Source organism: Antechinus flavipes, chromosome 3, assembly GCF_016432865.1.
Source record: "Antechinus flavipes isolate AdamAnt ecotype Samford, QLD, Australia chromosome 3, AdamAnt_v2, whole genome shotgun sequence".
NCBI classification, from domain to species: Eukaryota; Metazoa; Chordata; class Mammalia; order Dasyuromorphia; family Dasyuridae; genus Antechinus; species Antechinus flavipes.
The window spans coordinates 40,478,255-40,492,494 of NC_067400.1; the positions used below are offsets into that span (position 1 = coordinate 40,478,255).

Genomic DNA, 14,240 nt, shown 5'->3' on the forward strand with positions numbered 1-14,240 from the left:
AACAATTGTCTCCTTCCCCTAAGGTCTTGTTTTGGCATAACTTTTTTTTAAAGTGAATTAATTTTGATTGGATTTAAGGATCTCTTTTTAGATGATATGATAATATAAAGACGTAATTCCTAACCAATAATTGTCCTTTCCTGTAGTTCCCTCTCTGATTAACAATGTGGTACATGCTAACAGTTATCTCATGGAACATTTTTAAAAATCATGAACGAAAATCTTATCTAAGATTGTTTCTTGTCCTCTAGAGAAAGGATGATTTTGAATCAAGCTTGAAGTGTGGGGAACCCTTTGTCTATGTGAGTTATTGTCAAGTTGAGAATCACGTGAGATCCCAAAAAGTAAATCAGACTCTTAACATTTATTAATCATTCTTATGAACACTGAAGAGCATCTGTTTGTCTATGATTTAGAATAGTGTTGTCAACCAAATAGAAACAACTCTATAGCTGCAAATTAATTTGGAAAACCACAAATCAATATTACCTGTATTGCGATTTTATTTGTTGCATTAAAGATTTTCCAATTGCATTTTAATCTGGTCTGTAGCCCTAAGTCTTACACTGTAAGTTTGATGCCTGAGGTTGAGCATTTAGCAATTTGGTCATTTTGGAGGAGCTAACTGAGCTCTAGAAGAGGGCTTCCTCTCAGTATATCATTGTCCTTGGTCTTCAGACAGAGAGCTGGAGGCAAGTGCAGGGCCACAAGCCTGCTCAGAGGCAGCGAGGGTGGAGGTGGAGCTAGATCCTGATGGTGCTGCTTTCTTGGGGGACCTTGACCTCTCTGGGCCTAGTGTACCCTGCTGGGTATTAGAGGCCATCTCCGAGTTCTCATCCAGATCTTCCTGATGCAGAGTTCAGGGTTGTCTGGCTGCTGTGAGGACCCAGTTGAGAGTCCATATGATCACTTTATAATGAGTCCATTCTGCATTGTTTGTGATCTTCTCCATTTTTGTCCAGTATCATGTGGAGAGGAGCCATGGTGGAGTCATCTATGGTGGAGTTGTTTCTATTTGGTTGACAACACTATTCTAAATCATAGACAAACAGATGCTCTTCAGTGTTCATAAGAATGATTAATAAATGTTAAGAGTCTGATTTACTTTTTGGGATCTCATGTGATTCTCAACTTGGCAACAACTCACATAGACAAGGGGTTCCCCACACTTGGGGATGAAATGTCTTTTTTCAAGCTTGATTCAAAATCATCCTTTTTACAGAGGGCAAGAAACAATATTAGATAAGGTTTTCTTTCATGATTTTAAAAAATGTTCCATGCAGAGCCTGATGTTAAGGGAGCTTATCCTGACAGCTGAGTGGGGAGGTGCCAAAAGCTGGGAGGTTGGTGACTGGGCTGTGATAACAATGCTGATATTGTTAATTAGCTTTCAAGTATGTTATTTGATCCATCAGGTGTTGTTGTTGGTCAGTCATGTCCAACTCTTCATGACTTTGTATGGGGTTGGAGAGCTTGCTTGTACAGTAGGGAGAGCTTAGTCTGGAACCAGGAAGACCTGAGTTCAAATGTGGCCTCACATATGTCCTTATGTGTGCATCCTGTGACCCTGTTTGCTTCAGTTCCCTCATCAATAAAATTAACTGGAAAGGGAATGGCAGACCACTGCCAGATCTTTGCCAGAGAAACCCAAATGGGGTCACAAAGAATCAGACCTAATTATGAAACAATTGAACAGAAATGGGGTTTTCTTGGCATAGATCCTGGAGCGGTTTGCCATATGCTGGGAGACGGTAAGACCTGCTGTGTAGAGATCCCAAACCTTCCCACTTAACTTTGGGCTTGTCACTTGAACACTCAGTCTTGATTTCCCTATCTACAAAAAATAAGGGTTGCAGATCTGATTGCTTTCAAGATCTCTTGCAGTGCTAAATCTACAATCCTGTTATATTTACATTTTGTCTAAAAAAATTAATGTGCATATCTTAATTTAATTTTGTTTTATTGATTTAAAAATGCTAATGATCATCTGAACCTTCAGTGAATCCTGATCTTTTTGCTGGGGACGGGGGTGGGATGGTGGTGGTAGTGATCTTGCTCTGATGTTGAAGGCTTGCTGACTGATTAGAGTATAGTTGATATCAGTTAGAGGGTTGCTTTGGCCATTTCTTAAAATAAAACAAAAAGGTTTACTATGTCAGGTAACTTTCCCTTTCACTTTATATTTCATTATTACTGTGTCCCAGGGAATAGGAAGTCAGGGGAAAGGGAGAAAGATGGGAATGGCTGGCTGTTAGAGCAGCCAGAATACACATAACATTTACTAAATTCTCTCTATAAAGTGTTGTTTGTGGTGCCCCCAGACAGTTAACAATAGTAATGTCAAAGATAACTGATCACAGATCATTGTAACAGATATAATACTAATGAAAAATTTTGAAACATTGTGGGAATTACCAAAATGTGACACGATGTAAATACAGGCTGTTGGAACAATGGTGCCAATAGATAGCTTATGCAGGATTGCCACAAACCTTCACTTTGTGTAAAAAAAAAAAGCAAAAACAAAAACACAATTATTTGCAAAGTGCAACAAAGCAAAGCACAGTAAGATAAAGTATGCTTGTTTACACCTACTTTGTTGCTTTATCAAAGGATATGCATGGTTTAGTGACTATGGTCATAGTAAATTCCTTTAGGGTAGGGGTTATTTTTCATTTTGTTGTATCACTAGTAAATGCTCACATCAGTACTTCAATGGTCTGGTCATCTACGAGGATGGGCATTCTTAATAATGATGTAGACCTAATTATGCTTCAGGCTCATCCAGTTATTCACGATTTGCTTTAAGTTCTTGCTGTGTGGACCAGTCCATCTTCTTTTTGATTATACATTTCTTTAATATCCATTAATCACATCAGTTCTCTTGAGTGATTTGTAGCATGTTACAGTTTGCTCATTCTCACCATGTGCATCTCCATCATTATTTAGATGATGCTTAGATCAATTCCTTGGAGCCATACAGTGTCACTGGAAGAATATTAATATTAAAAAAGTTGAACATTTGTTTCTGGGAGAAGCTGATTCAGGAAGAAGAGGGGTCATTAAAAGAATTGGTCTACTGTACTCTGTTTGTTGAAACTTTTCTCTACTTAACTTTCACAACAATGCACTTTCATTTTTTTCTTGTATATTTTCTTTCTTGTTCCCCCTCCATTCTACTTTGCTGCTTTTGCATTTTCCTTCTAGAATTCAAAAGTGAATGACTTCAGAGTTATTTAACTACCTTCTCTTTCTTGGAAATTTTATTTTCATAAATAGTGTAAATGATTCCTAAATTTAACTCTAGTTCCAGCTTCTCCTCACAACTTCAGGTCCTATTTTTGTAATTTTTCTGTTTTATATAGCTCTCGTGTAGCTTGCTTAAAGTTAATCCTCATGCCCAGAGAATGCAAGTTCTTCCTCTAGCATCTTTGACTTGTATTGATGGTACCATTTATCTCACTCATCTCTTCCATCTACTTTATCCTTTTACATTTAGTAAATTCGCTTCTATCAGTGCAGCAACTACGATCTGTCTATTGTTACCATTCATTTCTATCTATAGTATTATAAGAGCCACCTCATCCCTAGCCTCAGTCTTGTTCTTCTTCAGTCTATCTTTCCTACTATTGTCAAAATATTGTTTCTGATGCACATTTCTTGCTCAAAAAATCTTCAATGATTCCCCATACTTTACTGAATAAAGTATAAAAACACTATAGCATGACATTCAAGACCATTTATAATATGACCCCAGCTTTCTTTTTCAGTCTTCTTATTCTATACCATTTTCCTTCATGTAGTTTCCTTTCATGCTAAAATTGGTTACCCATCATCCCTCCTCTTTTTCTCTCCTCTATCTTTATATGGACTCAAATGAGATTATGTTTGTAAAGTGCTCAGTGTAGAGCTTGGCATATGTTAGGTGCTTAATAAATGTATGTTCCCTTCTTTTCCATCTCTAATATACCTGATTCATACATTTCCTGTCCTTTCATCTATTAGATCTCTCCTCTCTTCTAGATTGCAAGCCCTTTAAGGGCAAGAAATATTGTTTTTGGTTTTGGTTTTGGTTTTTTTTTGACCACTGAATGCTTGGGGGTACAATGTATTCTAACATTTTAAAATGGATTTAATGAAATGTAATGTTTGCATGTAACCATAAATCTGATGATAGAGAAAAAGGCCAATGTATTTTTATTACTGAACAAATCAATTAAATGTGTGCATTGGGGGGGGTGTATTGAAAAACTGGCAAAAATATATACAATTAATAATCAAAGATTAATCTTTGATTAAATGAAATCGGAAGTTACTTGATGTATAAAAATGAATTGTAATCTTTTTTCTTCTTTGGTCCTAGGGTTTTGACCCACCACATCAAAGTGACACAAGAACAATTTACATAGCAAATAGATTTCCTCAGAATGGCCTTTATACTCCTCAGAAATTTATAGATAACCGAATCATATCATCTAAGGTAAGAATCACCAGATGCATTTCTTAAAGTGTAGTTTTGAAGTGCTTTATTTTATTTTGTTTGGAATATTTTAAAAGTTAAGAAGCATTTATCATCTCCTTTACCTCCTTGTCTTTCCTTGGGGAAAAAAAAAAACACATCAAATTCTTTAAGTTAAGCAAATCATTCAGCTGGCTCTTTTGATACAAAGTATATATTTATTCTTAGTAACTCAGGTTGCTAATCAGCTTATCCTAGCAAACATCCCCCCCAAAAGGTGACTTGTCCATTTATAATTTTAAATAGGATATTAGATGTGGACAATACCAAAGTACTGTTTCACTTCTGTGCTCTGTGCTTTTCTTATTTTTTTTTTACTATATATGGTAAAATAATATGGTATGGAAATGGTTGGGTAGATATCTTGAGGTCCATTTGGAGGAGCAAGCCTCTTCATTTCTCTGGGCTTCATTGGGTTTTCGCAAAGAAAGACTCCAGTCCTGAATTCAGAGCAGAGACATGAAATGGGAAGGTCTAAAAGTTAGATCTGAGCAAATAGACTTTTGTAACACTGCATGTAGGCTGCAAATAGGATAGATCATTTAAGGAAAAAATGCTGAAAGTCAGTGAAGACTGTAGCATACTTGTAGACATCTAGACAACCTCTAGTCCAGCTATAAAAACTGCCATAATTAAGAGAGTATAAGTATCTTCCCTTTATTCTAATTTTAATAATGAATAGCATGAATACAATAGTAATGGCTCATATTTGTATTGCACTTGACAATTTCCAGTTTTTTTTAAAATTTAATCTATTTTAACTTTTAAATTTTTATTTATTAGTTTTTGACATTTATGAGATTTTGAGTTCCATATTTTTCTCCTTCCTTACCTCTCCTCTGCAAGATAGTAATCAATCTAAAATAGGTTAAACATGTACAGTCATATTAAAAGTATTTCCACAGTAGTCATGTTGTGAAAGAAGAATCAGAACAAAAGGAGAAAACCGTGAGAAAGAAATAAAAACAAATAAAAAAAGAAAATAGTGTGCTTTGATTTACATTCAGACTCCATAGTTCTTACTCTGGATACGAATGGCATTTTCCATGAGTCTTTTTTCAGTGATTTTTCTTACACTAACCTTATGAGGTTAGACCTAGAAACTGAGATTCAGAGAATTTAAGTGGTTTTAAGTGGTCATATAGATTCTAAATTACTGAGCCAGAATTGAAAAACTCCAAGTGTTGGGGTTTCAGGCCTGTTGTTTTTACTATTTTGTCTAGTTCTTTCATAGAAACATTATGAAAGTTTATAAGTTGTCTATTTAATTTTCTGGCTTTTTGGTTTTATTTTTCTTAATTTTTAAAACTTATTCTTTGACCATCCTAGAAAGGTATTTTTTCTTTGCTTAAAAGTTTTTTTGATTCCTTTTTTTTTTAAATGAGTCTTTTCTTGAATTCCATATACCACACCTCTCTCAATCTCCTTCCCCCTCCTTTGAACTTTCCCTTTTAACAAAGAAAAAGCAGTTAAGCAAAAATACCTGATATAGTATCTGACAATATATGCAAAATTCTACCATAGTCATTTATGTTTCATTCTTTTTCTGGAGCCACATATATTCTCTTTAATTTTTTTAAATTTTTTATTTTTTTAAATAATTATAACTTTTTATTGACAGAACCCATACCTGGGTAATTTTTTAAAACATTATCCCTTGCACTCACTTCTGTTCTGACTTTTCCCCTCCCTCCCTCAACTCCCTCCCCCAGCTGGCAAGCAGTCCTATACATGTTAAATATGTCACAGTATATGCTAGGTACAATATATGTGTACAGAACCGAACAGTTCTCTTGTTGCACAGGAAGAATTGGATTCAGAAGGTAAAAATAACCCAGGAAGAAAAACAAAAATACAAACACTTTACATTCATTTACCAGTGTCCTTTCTTTGGGTGTAGCTGCTTCTGTCCATCATTGATCAGCTGATTAGCTGAGTTAGATCTTCTCTTTGTCGAAGAAATCCACTTCCATCAGAATACAACTTCATACAATATCATTGTTGAAGTATATAATGATTTCCTGGTTCTGCTCATTTCACTTAGCATCAGTTCATATAAGAGTCTCCAAGCCACTCTGAAATCATTCTGCTGGCCATTTCTTACAGAATAATAATATTCTATAACATTCATATACCACAATTTACCCAACCATTCTCCAATTGATGGGCATCCATTCAATTTCCAGTTTCTAGCCACTACAAACAAGGCTGCCACAAACATTTGTGCACATACAGGTCCCTTTCCCTTCTTTAGTATCTGTTTGGGATATAAGCCCAGTAGTACTTTTTGGGCATAATTCCAGATTGCTGTTCAGAATGGTTGAATTCGTTCCAACTCCACCACTATGCATCAATGTCCCAGTTTTCCCGCATCCCCTCCAGCATTCATCATTATTTTTTCCTATCATCTTAGCCAATCTGACAGGTGTGTAGTGTTATCTCAGAGTTTTCTTGATTTGCATTTCTCTGATCAACAGTGATTTGGAACATTCTTTCATATAAGTGGAAATAGTTTCAATTTCATCATCTGAAAATTGTCTGTTCATATCCTTTGACCATTTATCAATTGGAGAATGGCTTGCCACATATATTCTCAATGAAGTCAAAACTAGAAAGGAGCCATGTATATAAACATTTTGATAGCAGCACTCTTTGGGTAGCAGAAAACTGGGGGTGGGGGTGGTGGAATAGATGCCCATCAGTTTGAAGGAAGGGGTGAACTAATTGTGATACATAAATGTAATGAAATAATTATAAGAAATGACAAGCACGATAAATTCAGAGAAACACTGAAAGAGTTATAATGACCAGACTCAGAAAAGAGTTCAGGGAGATGTGCCACTGTAATTTGTTTGCACAGATTGGGGGTGGGGGTGAGGGTGGGGGGGTAGGGGGGCAGCATTAGATGGATCTGGGATACAGTGTGAGATACCTATTTTGGCTGGTTTTATTGAAATACTTTAAAGATGATTTATTGAAAAGGGGGAAATGGAAGGAATATATTCACATGTGAATGTGATGTAAAGAAAAGTCACCTTTAAAAAATAATGTTGAAGATCCATTTCTTTGCTATTCTTTTAATAGGCTTATTTAATATTTACCCTGTGACTTTTATAAAAGGAAGGAGAAAGGCACCTGCGGTTTAGCATAGAAAAAGCAAACAAGAAGGATTGAGACAACAAACTAGAGTTTGTATCCAGTGCTATGTTTATTATGGCTACAATGTTCCTGGAATTTAGGACTTTTACTTGGGGAAAAGACATTGACATTACACTTAATTGTGAAACTTCTTCAATTTGTGAAAGAAACTGTTGAGTATGTGTTGATTATTGTAAAGTAACTAGAAATGCCCTTTCTAAATGGAAGCACCTTTGTGAAGTGATTGAGTAATAGGATAAATTAATCAAGTAAACAAGCATTTATTAAGAGCCCCCTGTATCCCAACCCTATGCTAAGTGCTAAGAATACAAAGACCTGCAAGGTCGGGGTGGGGGGTTGGGGGATAACCTTGCTCTTGAGGTCAGTGTATAGCTAGAAGCAGGATGCAAATAACCATGTAAAAAACGAGATAAATTACAATCAGCCAAGGGAAGATACTAACATTAAGCAGGATCTGGAAAGACTTTTTGTAGAAACAGGCATGTTAGCCAGAAAGTTGGCGAAGTTAGGACACAGGTAGTGCAATTAGTAAAAATGCCTGGAATCAGGAAAGGGAGTGTGTGTGGTACAAGATATAACAAAGAATAGCGAATGTCTCTGCCCTGCTGAGTACATGGGCAGGAGTGGAGAGGAGGAAGTAAAGTGTAAGAGGCCTGGAAAAGTAAGGGGACCTGGGTCTGAAAGGCTGTAAAAGCCAACTAGGATTTTATGTTTTACCCTAGGGCTGATAGTGAGCTATTAAGGTGATGGGGTCAGATCAGCACTTTAGGAACATCACTTTGACAGCTGGGTGGAAGACAGACTAGAGGGACAGTATATCAGAGGAGAGAAGGGACCTAATAGGAGAGCTGTTCTAAAGGTATGATATACAGTACTTGGCAAGAGATCATATATGAGAGGTAAGAGAAATTGAAGAGCTGAATATGACATCTAAAGTTGACAATAACTTAACCCTTGAGTGACTGGGAGGATGGTGGTATCCTTGACAAAAATGGAAAAATTAGGAAGAGAAGCAGGTTTAGGGATAAGAGATAATGGGTTCAGTTTTAGACAGGTTGAATTTAAGTCTCGTTATTAATTTTAATTTAATTTAAATCTAGTTGATTATCTAGTTTGAGATGTTTAGTAGGTTAAGAATTAGGTTGATAAATAAAACTGTTTAGGTCCAATGCATGCACATAAAATAGTAGAATAGTGTTTGATATATCCATAGATCCTCATTACTAGGGTAAGGACTCACTATTTTCCAACCTTTTCATTTCTTCCCCTCAACTCTTGTAGCTGAGAAACTTGTCTCATCTTTAACTTAAAAAATTGAAAACATTTGCCATGTACTCCCATTTCCCTCCTCCTCATTTCATATCATTCAGATGTCCTCTAGCACTTTCTCTTCTTTTTTTTCCTCTTCTCCCATGAAGAAATGCTCTTTCTCTTTACAAAAGCTAGTCCATCTAGCACAAGTGAGCCAATTTTATTTCTTCTCTAGTAGATTACCCTTCTGTCACTCCCCCCTTTTTTCACTAATCTGAAGTATCAGTCTACTCATTCTTTCCCTACTTCCAAAAAACATGCCAATGATTCATCCATTTTCTCTCTTTTTAAAAAAAATTCACTTAATAGTATTTTTTTCCTCCAGTTACATGTAAAGGTAGTTTTCAACATTTATTTTTATAAGATTTTGAGTTCGAAATTTTTCTCCCTCCTTTCACTTCAAAGTAGCAAGCATTCTGATATAGGTTATACATACAAAATTATGTTGAATATATTTCCATATTAGTCATGTTATGAAGGAATCAAGAAAAAAAGTAAAAAACCACAAGAAAGAAAAAACAAAAAACAAATTAAAAAACAGTGAAAATAGTATTTTGTGATCTACATTCACAGTCTTCATAGTTCTTTCTCTGAATGTGCATTTTTCTGTCACAAGTGTTTTGGAATTGTCTTGGGTCACCATTACTGAAAAGAGCTAACATCTAACATAGATGATCATCACACAATATTGTTGTTATTGTGTACAGTGTTCTGATTCTGCTCACTTCACTCAGTATCAGTTCATGTAAGTCTTCCCAGGTTTTTCTGAAATCTTGCCTATTCATCATTTCTTATACAAGTAATATTTCATTATATTCATATACCACAACTCATTCAAGCATTCCAATTGTTGAGCATTTCCTTAATTTCCAATTCTTTACCATCACACACACAAAAAAAGGTGCAATCGATATTTTAAAAAAATTTAATAAAAAAAAAAAACAAAAAAAAAATTTAATAATCTCAACATAATTCTTCCAAAACTGCCCTGTCTGTGCTTCCTTCTGTTAGCCTTCTTTTAGTTCTCATTTTTCTAACCTTTTCATCCCTTTTTAGACCTCCCATAGCTTCTCTTTTGTTGTTGGTGTTTAAAGTCAGAATTTTAAAATGAAGGAATAAATGTGATTCTTATCTTAATGAAACCTCTTCTGATTCCTTAATTTGGAAATGTTGGAGAGTTAATTCTCATAGTAACATATAAGCCCTTCTAAGAGATAATAAGATATTTGAGAGCAGAGTTTGCCACATTTTTTTGTTTCCTTCATTAGTACCTAGACAGTAGCTTACATCTTATAGGAGTTCTTTACTGGGGGAAGAGGATATTTGAATAGTTGCTTAGTTGTCAGTATTTATAAAAGCACATATAAAGTTACTCACATATTCAGTTATACTGCAGGTCACATTTGTGATAATTGTATATGTCTCATCTCACCACAAAGTTGTTTGTCCTTTATTCTTGAAGAGGATCATGAAATCAGATAGATGATGCCATGGCATGCAAGTGATTGAATTTAAGTGAGAGTGGCCTTATCTCCCAATATGTACAAAAAGATTTCACTGTACCGGCTACAAAAATATACTTACCTTTAAAAACTGACCTGAGATCTTCTTGTTGGTTTTTGGCATTGATCATTTATATGATAAATATGTGTGACTAATCAGTGCTGTTCCTTTGTTACTCTCTGCCAAATTTCTACTTTTCTTCCTGTCCCTGAACTATATGAAACAACATATAAGTACATAGCTTATATGGTAAATTCAGTTAACTGAATCCTGAACTTAATTACTTTAGGTTTAGAATGACCAGTATTAATAGTTTACATTTTAAAACATTCCTTTCAAGAGTAAGGGCACTTTGTTGACCTTAGTTTTCACATGTCTGTGAGATAAAATGCGTGATTATATTCATATCACAAAAAAGGAAACTAGGGCTCATACAGATTAAGTAATATGTTTAGAGTCAAAAAACTAGCACAGATCAGAGATAGAATTTGAACCCAAGTCTTCCCAGTGCCAAAGCAAGTGCTCTGTTCATTGTACCATACTGTCAAAATAACATTCTTCATCTTATTTTCCCATCAGACTTTTTCCATTTTTGCAACTAGTATCAAATTGATAGGCTCCAATTTTTTCTCACTTTTCACTCTAAATTGCTAATAAATCATGAATAGTGTACAGAAGGTGAGAAAATGAGTTTCCAGAACCCCTTTCTTGAGAGTCATTGGTGACCCGCCCAAAGCTGGTGAGCAGTTTTCAATGTTCGCCCTCTGAGGTTCACCACTATCCCCAGACACTTGGCACGCCTTGGGTTTCAGAGGCAGCTCGTACTCCTGATTCTCTGCCTCCTCCCAGACTGCTCCTCTGAATCTTCCCCCTCTTGTCTCCCTTAAAGGGCAGTCCCCAAGATTCTTTTCTTAGCTTTTTTCCTGTTCTTATCCCTTAGCAATCTTATTTATTCTCATGGTTTCAGCCAGTAGCCTAGGAAGATGACCTCACCAACTGTCTGTAAGATATCTTTCTTCTTTCACTTGATCCCGCTCTGGTACTTGAGACTTCAGGCATCCAAAATTGAACTTACGTAATCTGCTCTCATTTCTGTCTTCACGCCTTTTGTCAGGGAATGACTGTTGAGTCACGTTTGAAACATTGCTGCTACCTTTTGTTATTCTCTGTGTCACCTGTCACATTTAGTCTATTACTAAGTTGATAGTTTCTGCCACTGTATCTCTTCATAGCCATTCCCTTTTTAAAACAAAAAGTTGAAAAGTTCTTACACAAAGAAAAGAAATGTCATTCAAGTCATTTCAGTGGTGCCTGACTCTTTGTAGTCTCTTTTGGGGTTTTCTTGGCAAAGCTGCTAGAGTGGTTCACTATTTCCTTCTTCAGCTCATTTCATAGATGAGGAAACCGAGGTAAGTTATTTGCTCAGGGCCACATAGCTAGTAAGTGTCAGAGAACAAATTTGTACTCTGGTCTTACTGACTCCAGGCCTGTGCTCCAACCACTGTCCACCTAGGGACCCACAAAGAAATGTGACTAGAATCTAAAAGGGGAAAAAAATACTTGCTGCAAATCTCTCTGATAAGAGCCTTGTATTCGTTGCCTGTAGTAAATTGATACTAATCTGTGGGAATGAAAGGGAGAAAGGGAACAAGCATTTACTTACTACCTATCATGATCAGCAATACCGCATTTTACAACTGAGGAAATTAAGGCAGACATAGGTTAAGTGACTTGCTCAAAGGTACAGAAAATATCTTGGGTTGGATTTGAACTCAAGTTTTTCTGAACCCAGACTCAGAACACTATCCACTGCCTTGCCTAATCATCTCCACTAGAAAAATGATCAAAAGATGTATGAGTAGGCAGTTTTCAAGAGATTGAGTAGAAACTATCCACAGCCATGTGAAAAAATGCTGTAAATCACTTAAAAATTTGACCTCATACACATCAGACTGGCAGTAGTGGGGAAAAAAAAAATGGCTGTTGTTGGATGGGCCAAAGGAAGCTAGGAACACTATTGCCTTGTTGGTGGAGATGTGAATTTTGCTCCATTTTATAAAACAATTTGGAATTTTGCCAAATAGATACATCCTTTGACCAGTGAGTGACTCTTCTTCTGGGTATATGCTCAGAGAATCAGAAAAAGAAACACTAAAGTGTTTATAGCAGTTGCTTTGTTATAGCAAAGAGCTGAAACCAAAGTTAGATGCCTATCAGTGAGGAAATGTCTGAATAAGCTATATGAATGAAGAGGAATATGATTGTGCTTTCAAAAGTAAAGAAAGGGGTGGATTCTGAAATCCCAGAGAACTCATGAACTCACAGAGTGAAGTGGGCAGCATCAAAAAAATTTGTTCATTGACTGTGACATTGTAAAGTAATTTTGAAATAATTAAAATTTTGATTGCTGTGGTTGGCATTGATCTGGAGAACTGGTGATAAAAGCACAGTTAACTGCCTCCTTGCAAATAAATGATGGATGAGAAAGAGGTGCAAAAATTAATGATTCATTTTCACATATGGCCAATAAATGAATGTTAGTGTTTTCCTTGATAATGCTTTGTTATAAGGAAGGATTGGGTGGAGGGAGTGATGGAGTGACAGCGATACCAAGAAAAAGAAAAGAAAAAAGGCACCAGTAAACATTTAAAAATAAATAGCAGAAAGGAAACTTGGGAGGGTACATAAGTAGGCAGGACAATGTTAGAACTCAGCCCTAATATATATTTAGAAAACTATGTGATAGAAATAAACAATATCACATACAATTTTATCTTTCTCTATTCTTGATATAAGAAAATGTTTATATGATAATACTTAAGTCTATGATAAAAAGCAAAACATTTAAATGCTTCCTTATTCCTTTTGTCTGTTGAGTTTTCTGCTCATCTAAAACCCAACTTAAACACTGGTGTCACCTTAAGGAAGCCTTTGCTTTTTTTCCCCCCTCAACCTATTTTCCTGGCCCTCCTCCTCCCCCACATATACATTTGTACTTATGCTATTTTGTCTTAAGATGTTCATATATGTAAATCAGCATAGACTTTTAACTAACATGAGGGGCAGATATTTGTTTTAGCCAAGTTTTTTCCTCACTGAAATTTGAAGTCTGTTTTTCTGCACTTAAAAAGTATTTTTTGAAGTGGTTTAAAATATACATATCAAAGCTGATTGAAAGCTTTTTAGAGTCATTTAAAAGCTAAATAAAACAGGACAGAGCCTGTGGGTTTCATTGGGTTGTGCTCAGCTGACTGCTTTTGGTGTGTTCTGCATAACTCAAATGGATATTTCTTTTTCTTTTTCTTTCAGTATACAGTGTGGAATTTTGTTCCAAAAAATTTATTTGAACAATTCAGAAGAGTAGCAAACTTTTACTTTCTTATTATCTTTTTGGTCCAGGTAAGTTCTCATATAGCTAATCATATTTTACTTGATTATAGTATTCATTAGGATGTTTATTTTTTAAGTGAAAATAATTTTTAAAGAGAGAATTTTGAAAACATTTTATAAAAGAGTAGCGTGGAGAGAGAGTTGGAAAAAATAAAGGTTATTTCTAGGTATGCTAAGTTGTGAACTATATTAGATAATTTAGTTTTAGGAACCAACTTATCAAACTTGGGATAATTACATTTTTTATTTGTTCAAAAGCATTGACAAAATTGGCAGTGAATTTTTTGACACAAATAATTCAAAGAGGTACAGAAATGGAGAACAAAACCAAGTTATTTTCCAAGTGCTGATAACTTAT

The 14,240-nt window shown here is 35.4% G+C and overlaps 1 protein-coding gene across 5 annotated transcripts in view; it reads left to right on the forward strand.

The window, feature by feature from the left end:
• Positions 1-14,240, forward strand: part of ATP11B (ATPase phospholipid transporting 11B (putative)) — a 123,745-nt gene that overhangs the window by 23,509 nt on the left and 85,996 nt on the right. For all 5 annotated transcript variants that reach the window (XM_051983239.1, XM_051983236.1, XM_051983238.1 and 2 more), the window contains 2 exons: positions 4,364-4,480; positions 13,802-13,891. In XM_051983239.1, the coding sequence (XP_051839199.1) occupies positions 4,364-4,480; positions 13,802-13,891 (207 nt within the window). The remainder of the gene's footprint in view (positions 1-4,363; positions 4,481-13,801; positions 13,892-14,240) is intronic.